Source organism: Pseudopodoces humilis, chromosome 8 (assembly GCF_049639895.1).
Source record: "Pseudopodoces humilis isolate 2021_Gansu_Grassland_sample_001 chromosome 8, ASM4963989v1, whole genome shotgun sequence".
In the NCBI taxonomy this organism is placed as follows: domain Eukaryota; kingdom Metazoa; phylum Chordata; class Aves; order Passeriformes; family Paridae; genus Pseudopodoces; species Pseudopodoces humilis.
In genome coordinates, this window is record NC_142207.1 from 32,926,082 (window position 1) to 32,945,377 (window position 19,296).

The window sequence follows — 19,296 nt, forward strand, 5'->3', positions numbered from 1 at the left end:
ACATTTCAGTATTGTCACTAGAAGTTCAGAGTTTTCCAGCTACTTTCCTAAGTGCTCTGAAGTGAAATAGTTTCCAATACTTCTAAATTGTCTGTAATCTTATTGTTGTTACACTTTCCACAATTCCTGTCTTAAGACTTACCTAGCTAAGAATCTCAGTTACAAGTAATCTTTTCTGGTGCACATTTTAACAAAGATGCTTTATTTCTCAGTATTATTTTTGTTTATGCTCTTGTATTTAAATTTTATATGTTAAATAAGCTAGATGCAATGGGGTTTAACCTTATGTTTAGTTTCAAAACTAGTTCTCTAAAATGTTTTGATGACTGTTAGTAATAATGTTGAGGAAGCAGTTCTACTGATGAAATATTAGTAACCATTCAAACTAATCATTAGCCTGCTTTTTAGTCCCTTTCAGATGCTCTGATTTCACTCCAGATGGTCTATCCTCGACGAAATCTCTCAGCTGACCAGTGGAGAAACGCACAACTACTGAGCCTCATCAGTGCCCCCAGTACAATGCTTAATCCTGCACAGTCTGACACAGTATGGTCTTTTAATTTACATTCTATGGTAGAGTTGAGTAAGGTTTTCTGTAAAATAGTTGTCTGTTGGATTACGTCTATGTGACTTTTAATCAGAGAAGAAGAATAAGGACACTCATTAGTAAAGGGGAAAAGTTTTCTGTCATTAAGTAAAGTTTCTGTTACATTAACTTGTGCCTTCAGTTTCAGTAATTTGTTGACCAGAAGATGAAGGGAAGCAGTGTTAGCTTCTGTAGGCATAGAGGGGAGGAATCCCGTGTACCCTCTCACGTGTTTGCGAGCCAGGAGACTGGAAATCAGAACTGGTCCTTCCTTTAAAATTTGTTTGCACTTGCTGCCTCAGTTGTGATATGAATGGTTATCTTTCTGAAAAAATTGAAGCTCTAACAGTTGCAAAGTAGTGACTAGTATCCATCAAAAACTTCTTATTCTTAAATATTATTAAATACAGTGTTTATTGAAAATAAATATTGGTCAAAATTTGTTCAAGGTGTTGCAGGGTATGGAAGTTCACTTAGTATTCTAACCCTCAGTTTCTGAAGTGCTGAAAAAAAGTCACTTCAGTGACTTCTAGTGGTCAGTGGCCTATGATTCATCAGCATTTAAGACTTCATTTGTCCCTTTTTGCTAAGAAATACTTATAACTAGTGTGCTACAAATTAATGTTTTTTAACAGATGCCATGTGAATACCTATCTCTGGATGCAATGGAAAAATGGATCATTTGTAAGTAAAATATTCTGAAATGACTCATGCTTGTATTAAAAAACTTGGTTAACATTTAAAAGGCTACTTGCTTTCTGTACTGTACAATGGCTGTTGTATTCAAGTAAGATTCTGGAGAACTTGATTAAATTTCATTTGTACTAACATGCAGTGAAGCTAGAATTCAGCATGGGGTGCTGGAATAGAGTGTGTCATGTTCCAGACTTTGACTGGAAGTGAGGGCTTCAGTAATTCTGATGAAAATAGTCAAGTAGTATCAACATAAAGTAATTAATTTCACAAAAATATTGCAAAAATACCTCCATTAGAAGCAGGGAGGTATTTTTTATATATTAGAAAATATTATCCATTAAAGAGTTTATTAATCATCTATGCAAACTATTTAAGACAAAATACATAATCATCTCACTGTTCTCTTACTGTCTTTGTGCACCTGATTTGTGACATACATCAATGTGAACTTTTGAAGTTGGATTTATTTTGTGCCATGGAATCCTAAATAGTGACGCTACAGCTTTGAATCTTTGGAAACTTGCACTTCAAAGCAGCTCTTGCTTGGCTCTGTTTCGGGACGAAGTGTTCCATATTCACAAAGCTGCAGAAGATTTGTTTGTAAACATAAGAGGGTAAGGTTTTGTTCTCCTTTCAGAATCTCTGCTAAAAACACTGTATTTCTTGAAGACCTGTTTCAAAGAGACTACTTCTGCTTCACTTAAGTTCTGCTTAGGTACACAAACATTTTTGCTTGGTATCTTGGTTGTTTCTTTAATGCATGAGTTTTAGGGGCCTGATTTCATAACCACTGCACCTATTTTTATCTCAGTTCTGAAAACCTGGTGAATTAGTCTCTAAGATGAATGATCTCACCCACAAATCTTGATTTACTGAAAGGAAATGATGTTACGAATGTGGAGTTTGCTTGAAAAATTGCATCTTGCTGCTGCTGTTTCTGCAGTACATTATATAAAAACTCAGGAACAAAGTTGAGATCTCTACCAGCAAAGACCAGGAGCACTTGAGTAGAAAGTATTTTTGGTTTGGGTATCTAGTTTTGGCATTTAGTTCTGCTCAGGAGGTGGTGTGCATTTTCTGCTGTATCCTGCTTGCTATAACATTGTAGCTGCTCTCAAGTCCCTGTCAGTTCTTTCTAAAATGTGTTACCGATTCTTATATCCGATTGTTTTTTACTTGCAGCTACAACAAGCGCATTAATGACATCAGAGAGTGCAAAGAAGCTGCTGTTTCACATGCGTAAGTGTCTTTAAAAGTTTTTCTGATACATTTTAGGATTGGTTCTCTTAAAACAAAATCAAAAAGATTGTACAAACAGAATTTGTCAAATGCTGAGTTAGTCATGCATTGTCAAATGAGATAATTTGCTGATCATTCCTTTAAATCTGCATGTGCTTAATGTAATTTCCAATTTCACTTCCCAAGTTTTAGATTATTCTTCAAATTATTAGGATGGAAGCATTTAGTTTATTCATTAATTACGTTTTGTCTGATTACAAAATATGAATACATATTAAATAGAAATCTTTTAATGTAGTCAAATGCACATCACAGTGACGGAGCAGAGAACTTGGGGATTAAATTTATTGATGCTTCAAGGACATACGATGTTGATGATGAGGATGCTAATTTTTTGAACCACATTCTTCAAAATTCTGAAATTTTGAAGTTGGTATAATATAATCTGCTTATGCTTGGTCTTAAATGCTTTTGAAAATGAAGTATTTGGTGGCTAGCATGGTGGATAATGTATTTTCTTTTGATGCAGTGGTTCAATGCATAGAGAGAGACGCAAGTTTTTACGTTCTGCACTCAAAGAACTAGCCACTGTCTTGTCTGATCAACCAGGCCTCTTGGGTCCCAAGGTAATGACAGTTTTATACTTAGCATTTGTGCAAAAACCTGTGTGTTTCTCAATGGTAAATCAAATATTTATTTTCTTTTGGGGGGAAAAAACTCCTCACTTCACTCTGAGAAAACGTACTTTGTTTTTTTAATGCTTGGGTTTTAGGGACTAGTTGCCTCTTGAGTGCACAAACTATTCAGCTGTTGTGTATATTGATAAGCTTGTGAACAATTTTTGTTTTTCAGGCACTTTTTGTATTTATGGCATTATCCTTTGCTCGTGATGAAATTATTTGGCTTCTTCGTCATGCAGATAATATGCCAAAGAAGAGCGCAGATGATTTCATAGATAAGTATGTTCATTTTTAATGCAATACCTTCAATACTAGAATTTCACAGACAAAATAAATTTGAAGGCAGTGGAATCTCAGAAGAGGTTGGCTGTATGGAGCAGCTGGGAATGTTCAAAAAAATTTTACTTGAGAATATTAACTGTCCCATCAAAACAGTAAAGTAGAAATACTGTCCTAGAAATTGGAGCACATCAGTGAAAATTCATTTCTAAAATAAAAATATTTTATATAAGTTTTGGGTTTTAATTTTAAATAGGCAAAAATAGAGCTTTTTCATGTGTCTTCACTGATTTTGCATTGATCAAATCAGTCAAGGAGGCAAGAAAACTTTTCAAAAGCTTTATTTGTTGATTTATAAAATGTCTCTTGTAACAAAACTGTCTTTTAAATCAGCTAAGCTTTATTTATGCAATACAGCATTAGTGTCATCATAAACAGATGGTAAAAATGAGAACTATGAGTACAAGATCTTACAAGTGTGGATAGGCAGGAGACTTCTCAAGATTATTAGACACAAGGCTGAACTGAAATACTGCAGGATTTTAAACAAATAACAATCAGAAAGCCATTTATAGAGCTGGAGTGGGAAAATCTTGGAGTCTCTCCACTGGATTTAGGTGCTAAGGAGAGATGGAGGTTCCAGAGCCTTTCTGAAACAACCTGTGTAAGTATTTAGCCATCCTCATGCCTTGGGAAAAAAAAGCCAGAAAAGCAGTTATTAAACTTGAATTTTTCAGGTTTAACCTCTTTTTGAGAAAAATATTTTTTCAAATTGAGCTTTTCAGAAGGGCTTCTTATTCAGAAAAAGAACTGAATAGTTAGACAAACCTTTGAGAATTACTATGGTGGTAGCCAGCTGATTTATGTCCTGTTGAGTGAATTTGACCTTGCAGAAGAAATTACCTATGTAAGCTCCTTTTACATTAACCAATACATAGAGAAATTAGCTATTGAAAATTGTTTTAAAAGCGAGGTACAGGAGTAAATTGCCTTGAGAGGCATCCCACTAACAGAATGTTTTTTTTAATGTTTTGAGTAATATTTGTAAGCTTTTCCTTGTCTTTTTGTCTAGGCACATAGCTGAGTTAATATTCTACATGGAGGAGCTCAGGGCACATGTGAGAAAATATGGACCAGTGATGCAGAGATACTATGTACAGTATCTCTCTGGCTTTGATGCAGTGGTCTTAAACGAGCTTGTGCAGGTATGGCAGCATCATGGTTCTTGGTTCTCAAATGCAAATATTAACAAAGGCTTTTTGTCCAAAATGATGTCATAAAATGCATCCCAGTTTGTGGATACTATACAGGTACTATCACTGAAGGAGTTTAGAAACCTTTTCTTATTTAGGCCAACCAACAAGAAATTAAAAATTTTCTGAAGTGCTTGGGTTTTATTCCCTAGTGACCCCACTAGATGGAGCCCAAACTGAAATGAGGGGAAAAAAATGGGCTTGAATTTTAGTTGTCATTAATTCATAACAGCTATCAAGCTGTTATGATTAGACAGATTAGAGAAGTGATTGAGTGGTAATTTGGATTTTTTCAGCCCTTAGGTTTCAATGTCAGTTACTGCTGGAATTATGAGAAACTTCTGCATTGCATTACTTAACAGAAGTGTGGTCCTATTGGTGCCTAAAACTAAAAAGATTTATGTTGCATTTTGTAAAATTTGAATGTTTAGTAAAATAAACTTGAATTTTTAATAAAAAGAATTTGAGAGAGGGTTTTTCTGGAGGTGAAGCGATGCAGGTCTCCATTATATCCAGCCATTTTTTCTTTGCAGACAGGATAGAAAATGTAGCATAGCTACATTTACTGACAGATCTTCCTGTTTTGAGCTGATATTGGTTTGGAAGCAATCTTTTCTAGGTATTTGTCATCAACCAATGAATTAAAAAGTGAAAGTTATTAAATAGCACTATTGGAAATATTCCATCAATGAAGTTAGCTCTTGTAGGTTTTTTAACATTTCAGAGTATAGCTGATAAATGGGGCATGGATATTGACATTGTTTCATATACCAAGTTCAAAGTAATAATAGTAGCGACACCTTTTATTTTAGAATCTTTCAGTGTGCCCAGAGGATGAATCAATCATCATGTCCTCTTTTGTAAACACAATGACTTCACTAAGTGTGAAACAAGGTAAGTTTAAATTATCTTGGGTAACTGGTAACAGACTGGCAGATTCCTCTGAAAAATTTCATCCCCTTTGTTTCATATAATCAGTAGGAGATAAATGCATTTCTTCCCTTGTCTCTTCAATTTTTATATCTGCTTCTTGTGGTGTGTCCCTTTTCCAAAGGATGCTGTTGGGTAGTAATCCTACCTTTTAATATTGAAAAAATATTACACATATTTTCATCTAGATATTTTAGTTCCTTTTACTGCAACTGTACTGGATCAAAATGTTTGGGTAAAAATATGAGGTTCATTACCCAAACAGTTCTTTACTGCTTTGGGGTTTTTAGAAGCTCTGATATAATATATCTGAATTTGTTATTGTTTTCTAAGGGTTTTCTGTTCTTTATTTTTCCCTGATGCAGTTGAAGATGGAGAGGTATTTGACTTCAGAGGAATGAGATTAGATTGGTTTAGATTACAGGTAAGAATTGGTAAATATGCATTTAAGATGTTTCACTAACCTAAAGCAAAAACATTCCATACATTACTACTGTTCTAGATTGCTCTCACACTGCAGGCGTGTGACAGGCTATCTAAAAATAATCTACTTTTCAAATCAAACAAATAATTTAACAGGTAATTTGCTATGTTTTGATATAACTTTGTCTGCTTTGGGTACTTTCTGCAAATCATCCCTTGGGGTGTTCATAACAGTTCAGAAATAGAATGTGTTGAGGCTGAGCTGTTTGGTGGGTGTGCAGGGTGTGATTCAGCGTGCCTGCACTGGTAAGGGAGAGCTTACAAATTTGTGTTTTGCCAATACATTTGTTCTGCAGTTTATCTGTGAATTAGTGCCGTATTCAATGGGTGTTTAAACACTTCACTGAAAGGCAGTTTGCTTTTTTTAAGCTCTAGTGAGAAAAATTCCTGCATGGTCTTTAAATATGCAGGTGTCCTGTGCATAACACAGACAATGTTTAACATTGGTATTGAGCAATAGCAATGGAATTTGCACAAAAGCAGCTGCAGATATAACATTTAAATTGTATTGTCTTTCCAGGCCTACACGAGCGTTTCTAAAGCTTCGCTTGGTCTCGCGGACCACAGAGAACTAGGAAAAATGATGAACACAATTATTTTCCACACAAAGATGGTAGATTCTTTGGTGGAGATGTTGGTTGAAACCTCAGATCTTTCTATCTTTTGGTATGCTACTAACCTGACTGTACAAGTTTTTTATTATTTATTGTTTGGTTTGTCCTTGCAAGTTGTAATTTTTAAATAGTATACTTTATAGGAAGATAGGCCAGTGGAAGAATTGATTGACATTTCTGGTTTCTAGGAGAATTCTTTTGAAAAAGGAATTTATGAACATCTGTCAGAGATATTCTCCATGCAGTCATATAATTGATCAGGAATCATTTGCAGATTTTTTCTTAATACTTTCTGGCAAAATGTGCAGGTTTTTACAGTCCCTGTATGCAAACGTCAGAATAAAAATATTATAATAATAATAATAATAATAACAATAATAATAGTAATGTAAAATCTATATGCAAATCAAATGCATAAGAAGTGAATGCAAAAAACAAAAATGGTGAAGTTTTTGGTATACAAAATATGTTTATGGTCACATTTGGTTTGTGTGAAGTAAACCTTATTTGCAGCCAAAACATATATATGGCATTTAAGTGTCTGATTAATAACCAGTTAATTCTGTTCAAGTTTTTATAGTCGTGCTTTTGAGAAGATGTTTCAGCAGTGTTTGGAGCTTCCTTCTCAATCAAGATATTCAATTGCATTCCCATTGCTTTGTACTCACTTTATGAGCTGTACCCACGAACTATGCCCTGAAGAGGTAATTTTTAAATTTTAGTTATTTTTGTCTCTTACTCAATGTAGAGTGAACCAGAGCTGAACACTGTAAGAAGGTGTTTGTTATGGCAGTTTAATATTTGAGGGAGGAGTGTGCTAAAAATATAAAAATGGAGTTAAAACAAGTGGATACCTTGTTACATGACTCTTCATGCATAAATCTCTAAATCCTTTTCTGAAGTGAGAAAACATTTTGATTTTTATGCCTGTTAAAATTTAGAAGCAACAGTTTTCCTGTTAAATGGTTTAGAAACTCATAGTTGGGAGAAGGAAATAGGAAGTGGGGGGTTCTGTATGCCTTGTTAGAGTTTTCTTCAGTAAGAACAAAAAAAAGTTATACACAGTATAATGCAAGCATTTGCTTTGGTCAGAACTGGGTAATGAAAACCTTGTTGGCTAGAGCTAGAATTTAAAAAAAATACTGCGTCACTTGAAGAAATGCACTTTTTGTTAAAGGAAGCAGTTTGAATCTGAGGAAATTCTTTCTATTTTTGTTGTAAGGGCATAAATCCTTTTGTACATTTCCTGTATGTTCATTGACTTTGGAATTAGCCCGGGAGTTAACTTGGCCATTTTTATGTAGTGCTCATGAAAATGTTGTTTTCATTCCTAACAGTGCTCATCTGAAACAATTAGTTGAATAGGATTTATTGTAATATACACACTATGGGGTTTTCCTAGTTAAACATAAAATGATTTTCTGCTAAACTTCATTACAATATACATCTATATAGTGTATGCTTTGCTTTAAATAGCTGCCAATGCTATTTATATTAGACAAGCAATAAAAAGTTTCCAGGAAAGCTTGACCCTTCAGGACAAGAGACATCTTTGAGAGCAGTTAGAGTAACAGTAAGAAATCAGTAGCCAAAGTCCACTCTGTGCATTCAGCTGCAGCAAGCACATTTTGTCACAGCCAGCAGAACTTGAAATTCAGTATCTAAATAGTATGCCTTGGTATCTATTATAATTTTGGAAAAATACTCTTTGCTGTGCTGTGTACTGTGTCATAGTGTGGCTGATAGAAAGTAAACATCAGTGGTGAAAGGACCATTTCAGCAAGACAGAGACTGCACTTGTGCAGATCCTGTGACAAAGGAACAGACTCCAGAAATTAATGCAGCAGGGCTTTATCTTTGACTTGTTCAGTGATCTGAAGGACACTTCTTTCTCTATAGCTTGAGTTGCATGCCCTTTTCCCCCTAGACTTAGTATTGGCACATATTAACATTCACAGAGACCTTGGAATATTGGGCACATGAAAGTAGATTTGGTCCTAAATGAAATGTGGAAACCTCCTTCTTAAAAGGTTTTTTTTTACTTCTTTTTACAGAAAATATATTTAATGGTGACTTTGAAAATTTCATGGTTCAAATTGCTTCCAGAAAGAACAAAATAGCCTAGAGTCAAGATTATTGAGGACTAATTAATTTATTATTTCCTATAGCCTAGTTACATGATTAGTGAACTGTTCTCTGCAGTAGTGTAGGATTGATGAGAAACTGAAAATCCTGATTCCTTTTCTCCCTTTTTAACAGCGACATCATATTGGAGATCGCAGTCTTTCCTTGTGTAACATGTTCTTGGATGAAATGGCTAAGCAAGCTCGAAATCTTATCACAGACATTTGCACAGAACAATGTACACTGAGTGATCAGGTGAGTATGGTTGTGTCTGTTTTAATTCTCTGAGATTTTCTGCATTCAACTTTCTGGATATTTTCTGTTCACTTCTTTCTCTGTGTTTTGGGTAAGCTTTCTTTTCATAAAATTTAAGGTGATCTGAGCAAGAATTTTTAATACTAGAATTGTGTCAAAGGAAGAATGTGTTATTTATGTGATGAAGTGTGGTAAAAAATTGGATTTTAATTTGGACTGGCTATTTCTTTTTGTTTACTAGTTGTTGCCAAAACATTGTGCCAAAACCATCAGTCAAGCAGTGAACAAGAAGTCAAAAAAACAGACTGGAAAGAAAGGAGAACCTGAAAGGGAGAAACCAGGAGTAGAAAGCATGAGGAAAAACAGATTGGTTGTGACAAAGTAAGCTGCTTCTTCTGTTCTTTTCACCTTGAATCCAAAGTAAAAATATGTTTTACATATTGAGTGTTTCTTGCTTAATTTGTTTGAATAAATTTAATTGGATGTAAGTTTGATAGCTTTTCATTTTGTGAGCTTATGATGCTACTGTGACTTGCATAGATATTGAATTTTGTTACATAGGTAATAGGAATCTTTGTCACTTAAATTTATCCCCTTGACTGTTTCCTTTCCTTCAGCAGAAAGAGTCCCTGTACTGCAGCTAGGCTTCCTGAATAGTCATATTAACCGTGGGCATGTGAGTCCAAGGAGTAGGTGGCATCTTCAATTCTACCTTGCTTTAGCACCCTTAAGTACAGGCTGGACAGGAATTTCTTGCTGCTGAAAGGCTGATATGGAGTTATGGTTCCAGTGCCTGAACCAAGTGTAGGAGGTTTCCTTGTTAGTGGCTGTAGAAGTAATTGAGAGCACCAGTAAAAAAATAGCAAAACCAAAAAACCCACCTGGAATAGGTAAGATGAAAGGTTAATAAATACAGTTCGGGGTGTAAGGAGATGATAGGGTAGGAGTGGCTGTAAGATAGGTGTAAGGAGAGATCAGAGATCAGGATGGAAGAGTGATAAAAGTATGAAGTATGAAGAGGAAAAAAGCTAAAAAAAGAACAGTGTGTGATTAGAAGTGCCTAAATTCACGCACTGCTGAGGTGGTTTTGCTACAGTTGCAACAACTGAACAGCAGAGAACTGTAAAGATTAGAGGAGTTGATGGAAAAGAAGTTAGTTTAAGATTTGTTCCCCCAATATTTCTAGATTTTTATTACTGCTTGCTAGGAAATATTATTTATATTGTTTAGTTCAGTAAGGGAAAAATCACTTAAATGTCTATTCTTTTTTGGAGGGTAAAAAAATACATATATATATAATATATATATATATATATTAGAAAAAGAAATCTCACATCACTGTATGCAATGCAGATCAATATACAGTTGTAGGATGTCTTCTTGGCCAAAACACTGTTTTTAAAATATGCTAGAAAAGTGTCTCAAAGCAGAACATGAGAGTTAGACCTGTACCTGCTTTTGAGGCATTATCCATTCAGTATGTGCCTTCCATGATAATATGCACTTCTATTGCATTAAATATTTTTCTTAATTTCTTGTCTATTCTTAAAGCCTGGACAAACTGCATACTGCACTTTCTGAGCTCTGCTTCTCAATCAATTATGTACCAAACATGGTGGTTTGGGAACACACGTTTACCCCAAGAGAATATTTGACATCTCACCTGGAAATCCGCTTTACCAAGTAAGAAATATTGTAGACTTAGAAGCATTGATACACAAGATAAGCCTTTGCTAGTTTATGCTGGAAATACTGTGTACTTACTACATTAAACTAGGTTTTAAAGCTTGTGAAAACTGTGAGTAGAATCCCAACTAAGTGATTATTAAGTTACATGTGCAGACATACACAATAGTCAATTGATGTTTTAAAATAAAATACGTTGAAATCCATATAATCTATTTAATAGCTAGATTCTGCATTCCCAGTCCTGTGTATTTTGTAGGAGGTGGTGATGACCGTTTTTAGGCAGGTATGAAGACATGCATTCCCACCATTCTTTTGCACAGTTCTGCAGTATTTTCATGTATTTGAGTCCACTGCCTTGCTAAAAGGAAGTCAAAAAATCAGAAATCAAGATCTGACAAAGCCAACTGAGAATATGTGCAGTTACTTTTTTTTTTTTTTTCAATTAAGTGTTGATTTTGGATATTCCTGTCTGTTCTTACCTGGTCTTCCTGTAATTTTTTACAGAAATAGGCAAATGGCAACTTCTTGAGGAGAGGACTTCATATTAAACCAGCCAGCTATCCTACTATTTTATACCAAAGATTACTGGTTATAGATTTCAAGCAGGGTATAAGGCTTAATCAGTTTAATCATCAAGACATAATAATAGGTCACTGGAGCATTCCACCAGTAAGATAAGGTATCTTCATAAAAATGAAGATAACTTAATGACAATTTAAGAAGTCAGCTCTTCAGGTTTATGAGCTTAGACCTGTGTTGGTCACTTGTGTTTATTTTAATTTGTGGGATCTTGGCTTGTGGATTGTGGCTGAAGCAACAGGCACATTACTTTTAGAGACTGCTTTCCTTTTTCTTGCTTCATGAAAGAAATGAAACTTGTTAGCTGAGCAGAACAGATATTCAATTTACAATCATTTTACAGGCCTTCAAGTGGCATTTCTTTCAGAGGCTTGCAGTGTTCCTTAAAAGACAATGTTAGTGTCTCACTGTTAGGGTTTGTTTGCTGTTTTAAGCTCCTCTGTGTCACGTGTGATTGGATTGGAGTTGATTATTATGCCACTTAATCTTGTTATTGTATTAATTTTAAATTTATTTTACAATAAGAGACTGCCTCAGAAACAAACTATTGAAAATACTTACTTACATATATCCAAACAACAACAAAAAATTAAATAATGTGATGTTCTCCTACATAAAAACTCATCTTGTTCACCTTTGATGAAGGTCATGATCCACCAATTTCTTTTTTTTTAAATTGCTGGTTTTTTAAATTGCTTTTGTTTAAAATTGCTGTCTTTGAAAAGTACATATTACTTAAAAGGTTAGCTCTTAAAGTCTGAGACCATTATAAACTTAAAATAAACACTACAACAAGCATTTGTTTACTAAGACTGCTTTTAAGGATCCCCTGATACAGTTTGTTTGAGTACCTGGTTCTAGTGACATATTGGGTAAGGTCCATGTTCATATATGCTAAAATGGAACGTTCAGTCCTTTGTACAATTCTGCTCTAGCTTGAAAGCTAGCCTATGAACATCTATTATTAGAAGCTTGGTTTTATTTATAGTGAGAATTTGAACAAATTAAAGTATGTCCTGCAATTTCTTGGCTCCTTCATTGAAGATAGAAATCAACTGTGTTAGCTAAAGGGAGATGTATTTTTTTTGTGTTTATATGCTTTGAACACTTCAGTACATAATTGCTCTTGCATTTCCCAGAAGTTCTGCATTTTAAAAGACTTCAGCATTAATTTATTTGCTGAAGTAGTTACATAAGCCTTGAATGGTGTGGATTGCTCATATATATATATGGGGGAAAAAAAGCTTTATTTCAAAAGAGCTTGGTGAGTATTAGTCTCATGAAATTTTTACTGGAACCACAGATGCAGTTTTTCTTGGAATCCAAAACAGTTTTTAAAAGTGCTGTTGTAGTGTGTACGTTGATCAGAGTTTTATACTTGTGGATTTGAGAAGTATTCAAGTAAAACTGATGTTTTCCATGCTTGAAAGTGTTTGAGGCCAGGATGGATGGAGGTCTTGAGCAGCCTGGTAAGTGGACACTGGAAAGTGTCACTGCCCATGGCAGGAGGGGTTGAACTAGCTGGTCTTTAAGGTCTCTTCCAATCCAGGCCATTCTAAGATTCTTTGAAAATTTGTGGATAAAAAATCATCTTTATAGCTGCATCTTTGTTGAATTTTTCTAAGAAATTACTTTGTTTCCAATCCTTTTTTTTTTCCTAAAAGGTCAATTGTTGGAATGACCATGTATAATCAAGCAACACAAGAGATTGCAAAGCCTTCAGAGCTGTTGACCAGTGTAAGAGCCTATATGACAGTCCTCCAGTCAATAGAAAATTATGTACAGATCGACATTACACGAGTGTTTAACAATGTTCTGCTTCAGCAAACCCAGCATTTAGATAGTCATGGTGAGCCAACCATTACCAGTCTGTACACAAATTGGTAAGTATTATATGAATGCTTCTTACAAATTTTCTAGAGACTTTTTCTTGCTGTTGTTTAATGAAAAATCTGTAATTGGAGAAGTGGAGTTATTTTAAATTTTCCTAAGTTTCCAACATCACGTTTACTTCTCTCTGTACCTGTAAAAAGCAGTTAAAAGTTTTCCTGTTGGCAAACCTTTTATACTTTCTATAGGGACAAGATACAGAGAAAAATGCAAGCATCAGTTGAACCATGAAAACAAAGCTTTGGTGTGTGGACTTTGCTGTCCCTTGTCACACAACTATGTTTTATCTGTATAGAATATCAAGGAACATGTGCTTTTTCACCTAAAACATTTCCCCTTTCTGATAAGGTATTTGGAAACCTTGCTACGGCAAGTCAGCAATGGTCACATAGCCTATTTCCCAGCTATGAAGGCATTCGTGAATTTGCCTACAGAAAATGAACTGACATTTAATGCTGAGGAATACTCTGATATATCAGGTAAACTTTGATACTTCTACTCCATATTTGTGAAGGACAGTTATTGTATTGCTTGAGTAACTAGAATAACATCAGCTCTCAGAGCAACTGTCACTGAAATAACAGCTAACTCATAATTAACAATTAACAATCATTAGCCTTCAGTAGTATTTTAAGTACTTTTTATTCATGCTGCCTCTTGTCTCACTTTTCCTATTTTTGCTCAAAGTGTAGCGTTGCATTTAAGCTAAAAAGATGGGTATATTACATGCTGGTGACTACTGCTTCAGTTTACTACCATACAAATTCTTGTCTTTATACGTTGAGGTAAAATATTTTTTCACTAGATACACGATGGGCTGAAAATAAATGAAGATGGAATATTTGAGGTATAACAGTTTCTTTTATTTCTCAGAAATGAGAGCTCTTTCTGAACTTCTGGGACCATATGGCATGAAGTTCTTAAGTGAGAGTCTGATGTGGCACATCTCTTCACAGGTTGCTGAGCTTAAGGTAACCTTGGAAACTGGTGGGTGGCAAGGCAGTAGTTTTCTGTTTAAGCTTCCTTCAGGATATTAAATACCTGTGTTTCTGTATGACATCTTTTTAAAATGACTGCATCAAACAAACCAATAACGCTGTGAATTTTACTCTTTCGTAGTAAGTTTGCACAGGTAGTATGTGTGTAACCCACATTCTTCAACAGTTGATTGTGCAGGACTTCATGCTGACTGTTCATTTCTGTGTTAGATACCCTAAGTTAGAAATCAACTCTCTTTTATCATCAGTGGGAAGAGAAAGGTTTTTGAAGATCTCCAGGTGTTAGTGAAGCCCTTCCCCAAGACTGTTGACTTTCCAAATGATGCAGGAATATCTCAAATCTACTTCAGTAATCTATAAGGACTTATTTCTTAACAATGTCTGTATGCATCTATTGTTTAGTTTACATGGATGAAAGACCTCAGGTCCTTTTTTCTTTGTTAGTTTTCCTCATGTCTTTCCCTCTGGCTCAACAGTAACCTTTTATTATAAATGTCTGTGTTCTGATAAGTAAATCTCACATCTACTGCACTACAAACAATTAATAAAGTTGATGCAGTGAAAAAAAAATTGGAAATGGGGGTATGTCAAGGAAGTTAATTTCATATATATTCAAAACAGCAGTGACAGGTGAGCCAGGTGGTAACTCCATCTGGAAAGAAGTTTTAATAAATCTTATAATATCGTATTACTTTATTTGGATAGTCATACTATTAAAATGCCACTAATTGGCCTAATTTTTTTTATATTACTTGTTTTTTTAGTGTCATTTCCAAATGTAATTCCTAGTTATTATATCTCATAATTTTCAGTTTATTTAATCACTGATTAAACAAAGAAATTTTTTGTAACTATTCATGCATACTATATTTTTGAAAAAGTACATGAGATCTAAGAGATATAAGGAAGTTCCTTTCTTTCTTTAATAACAATTTATTATTAGCATACCAGACCTTTAGAAGTATGTAGTTCCAATGTATGCTGCATTACACTTTCAAGGATCTTGTTTTCTTTGTAAACACCTTAATTACACTCCTGCTGAAAGGCTGAGATGTATGATAAAAAGGTTTGAAGGCTTTTATTCACTGTCATTGCTTAAGAAGAGGGGCTGCTTGTGCTTTCCAGGATGGTCTAAAAGCATGCAGCAACCCTGACCTGAGTGCCCAGCCTGCCAGGGTAATTGTTTCCTTATGCCCATTCCAATTTTTGAGTTAGAGCATGAGGCTTTCCAGGTGAGAATGCTGTGGTTTATCTTCTCGCTGTGCACAATGTGACATCTGTCACGTTTCAAGTGAGGCACAAAGGCCTTTGACAAGTGTTTGTTGCTGTACTATTAGTACACTTACCTGAGGAGTCATCATATTTCCTCAAAATCAGCACAATTTATGTTGTAGGTGTGTATTTTTTAAAAAGCAACTTTAAATTGTGTCTGAAATATGCTGTATTCTGATACTGCTGAGGGTAAGCAGAGCATGATGTAGATCCACATGTGCATGACCACATTTTTGGAGGAAAAAACAAAGTAATAAAATGGTCATCTCTTTGGCTGAGATAGTTGGCTTAGCAAGGAAGCCCTGAGGAGCATCTGTGTTTGGGGGAAGAAAGCAACAATAGGAGACAATGGGGAATTTATTACAAGTAGGGTTCAAAATGCTTGCTGTAAAAATTTGTAAAAATTCCACTTTGCTGAACCTGCAAAGTGGGACCAGGTGTTGGTTTTATATCTGAAGTTTAAGACTGGGGCAAGAAGGGAAAGATTGCCTCACTTAAGCCACTATTTCAACTGCATTCCAGGCTACTCCTTTTAAATCTTAAATTAATATGCTGGTTATTTTTTGTGAAGCTGAAAACTTGATTGAGTAGCAATGCATGGGCTACTGCCTTCAGTCTTGCACTCTGGAGAGATTTGAGGGATTTAAAGTGAAATGCCAAGTTCTGATACATCATATAATTTAAAATTGCCCATCTTGATTTCAACACAAACCAATCTTGCTTTGGCTTTCAGCGTAGAAGTTTGTCATTCCATGCAGCTGTGCTCTCTACTCATAGTAACTGAACGGTTTGGGTTGGAAGTGTTGCCTCTAAACTAAAAAGACCCTTGCAACAGTGTTAAAATAGCAAAGTAAAAAGCAGACCTTTGTTGGAAGTGTCCTGATGTCCTAGTGGATTTCTACAAATTTATAAGGTTAATTAATTAGGCTGTCTATCAGGTATATCCAGTAGGAGATTCGGTTGCCCCAGTAACCCACCTCTGGGTCAGCCCCTTGGAGTTGATCCAAGGGCTTCTTTTCCCCACTTCTTGTTATGACTTTCCAGATCTTGGTTGGAAAACCAAAAATGTGCTTGTGGGCCCTTTTCCTGACTAAACAGTATTTTCAGGAATATATTACATGGTTGGTTTATTGTTCTAAAATCTAGGGGAAAAAGGTAGGAAAAGTACTGGATCTACAGCCATGCATTAGCAATTCACAAAGCTACAGATGTATGAAAAATACATAGAAAGCTTAGGCATCAGAAGGGAAGGGACCTTTAAGATTCTTGGTTAATTTGCTGCATTTTGTATAGCTTCTTTCTTTCCTTGGTTTTCAGTGAAAATAAGAAAGTAGGGAGAGTGGGTGGATTATGGATAGGCTGGAGCTTATGGGAATAGCATGATCATGACACAGTGCAGTTTTTTGGATAGATTTGCTTTGCACAGGCTACTTACCACGAAGTGGGAATAAATACAGGCCACCATTTATTTCATAGAAGCATTATAGATTGTGTTGTTTTTTTTCTCCTCCTGTGGTCACAGGAATATTTACTCTAAAATTTAATCTGCCTGCTTGCCAGATGCTGTGTTTGCCCTGTTCTCAGTGTGGGTTGAAGTGAAGTAAAATGAAACTATTAAAGTAGCTAGCAAAGCTGTCAAAGGTTAGATCTTTGTGGATTCTTAGCATTCCTGCAGGTATGCCTCTTAGATTTTATGAAATATATGTAATTGTGTTCCAAACTTGTAGTGGCCTACATGCTTGAATATTGATTTTTCCTGCTGCCTCCTCTGGAAATTAAGATGGATGGGAATGCACCTACTTGAAAAATAAAACTATTAATAGTCACTTTGGAAGACCATCCCCAATTCAGAATATCTTTGTTTCTCCTTCTTTCCTTCAGTTCTTTTTTAAGATGATTTCATTTAGTATACAAAACATTAGTTGAAGTATTTTTTAAACAGAAGGAAAAACACTTCAATATTCAGAAGAACACAAGAGATCTACATTTTCTTAGCTGTTGGTTGTCCTCTACATAAAGAGGGAGAATCACTTTTCACTTTCTGAAATGGGGTACTTAGCATTGAGATCACAAAAATATTTTTATAAGAATAAAGTACCTATTTTTTTGCTTGAAGAGAGTTTAAAAATACAGCTTGGGCTCAGCCTGAGTTCCTCAGCTAGCAGGAAATTTGGATCTGACATTTTAGAGATGTGATTATGCAATCTCTATAATTTAAATTTTAATCTGAAAAATATTTGGAGAATGATTTCAGGAAAGTTATTACATGTACTCTAACAAGCTGCATATATGAGAACTGTTAAAAATTAGAAACAGACACATTTTCTTTTCTTTTGGCCAAACTGAAATGAAAACTACTGCACTTGAGTTTAACTGTTTCAGGCTAAGGTGTTGGGACATGGAGGTATGTCTTTGCTTTTTCATATTATAGTGGGAGAAAATTTCAAGTAAACTGCACCAAGGTTTAACAATTTGACTTCCACTCTTGATTGCATTTTTCAGTTTTACCAACATTAAATTTTAGCATAATTAGAGCAGCAATCCAAAGAATTGATTACTTTGTGAAGTTACATTTACATTGTGATATGTATACTTTTCTTCTAAAAAGCTGAGTGGCACAAGGACCTATTGTCTGATTTTTACAGTTATGTTCCTTTGCTTTAAGATGTGGTACACATTGCTCAGTACAAAAATCATGTTCTAAGGGGTATCTGATCCTCTGCTTTTTGATTCAGAGCTTGCTTTGGTGTATAGTAGTGACTGATGATAATGATATTGTAGTCCCATTAAGAACACAGTGGATACATCTGTATTCTGTGGGGTTAGGTGCTTTTCTGCCAAATTGAAATGTCCTAAATCAGCCAGTTTTCCAGTTAACATGATGAAATCTATAAGTGACATGAATCCTTGCTTCTTTTCAGAAACTTGTGGTGGAGAACGTTGAAGTTCTAACACAAATGAGGACCAGCTTTGACAAACCAGACCAGATGGCAGCGCTCTTTAAAAGATTATCATGTGGGTATCTAACAACATCCTGCTAAAGATACAGAGTTATTTTTTATATTTGTCTTTGTAAAGAAAATGAGAAAAATTAATTTCTCTATATTGAATGCCCATAAGCAGCAAAATATACATGAGCTCATATAAACTGGTGGATCATTTCAAACTTTTCCAGTCTTCTCATGTATAAAGTGAGATTTCAGTGTTTAGTGCACAGGCACTATATTAGTGATGGGTTTTGAGTGTCATTTCAGGGATGATAATACATAGCTGTAGGAGCAGTAATATGAATGCCTGATACATAGCTCTGGAATGTGAAACAAGAAATAATTACAATAAAGAGACATTTATGTCCTCAAGAAAGGACAGAATCAGTGCTAGCATCCAGTACTGTCAGCTGTGTGTACTAGGTTTTATTCCAGGAAGTGGTAAATGTGATAGTCTTCTACTAAAAATCCATTGTGGATTCAGCTATAAAAACCTGCTTTAGCGCTGTTTATTTTGGCTCTTTGAAGGAATGGCTTTGTTTCAGTACCTTGTTGTTTTCAATATTTTGTTAAATATTTAGTTTCTCTTATTTGAAGAATTGAGCTTGTAAGCATCAACCCTTTGTTCATTGTTCTTTTTTCAGCTGTTGACAGTGTTTTGAAGAGAATGACAATTATTGGTGTTATCTTGTCTTTTCGGTCGTTGGCACAGGAAGCACTTAGAGATGTAAGAAAGAACTGA

The 19,296-nt window shown here is 35.0% G+C and overlaps 1 protein-coding gene across 4 annotated transcripts in view; it reads left to right on the plus strand.

Moving 5' to 3' along the window:
• The window catches only part of NCKAP1 (NCK associated protein 1), a 58,289-nt gene that overhangs the window by 24,358 nt on the left and 14,635 nt on the right, over positions 1-19,296 (plus strand). For all 4 annotated transcript variants that reach the window (XM_088058857.1, XM_088058858.1, XM_005528918.3 and 1 more), the window contains 19 exons: positions 409-546; positions 1,222-1,270; positions 1,740-1,896; positions 2,465-2,521; positions 3,051-3,147; positions 3,374-3,480; positions 4,553-4,685; positions 5,546-5,627; positions 6,029-6,087; positions 6,667-6,812; positions 7,332-7,464; positions 9,020-9,139; positions 9,381-9,520; positions 10,691-10,822; positions 13,072-13,290; positions 13,646-13,776; positions 14,171-14,268; positions 18,489-18,582; positions 19,199-19,281. In XM_088058857.1, the coding sequence (XP_087914983.1) occupies positions 409-546; positions 1,222-1,270; positions 1,740-1,896; positions 2,465-2,521; positions 3,051-3,147; positions 3,374-3,480; positions 4,553-4,685; positions 5,546-5,627; positions 6,029-6,087; positions 6,667-6,812; positions 7,332-7,464; positions 9,020-9,139; positions 9,381-9,520; positions 10,691-10,822; positions 13,072-13,290; positions 13,646-13,776; positions 14,171-14,268; positions 18,489-18,582; positions 19,199-19,281 (2,175 nt within the window). The remainder of the gene's footprint in view (positions 1-408; positions 547-1,221; positions 1,271-1,739; positions 1,897-2,464; positions 2,522-3,050; positions 3,148-3,373; positions 3,481-4,552; positions 4,686-5,545; positions 5,628-6,028; positions 6,088-6,666; positions 6,813-7,331; positions 7,465-9,019; positions 9,140-9,380; positions 9,521-10,690; positions 10,823-13,071; positions 13,291-13,645; positions 13,777-14,170; positions 14,269-18,488; positions 18,583-19,198; positions 19,282-19,296) is intronic.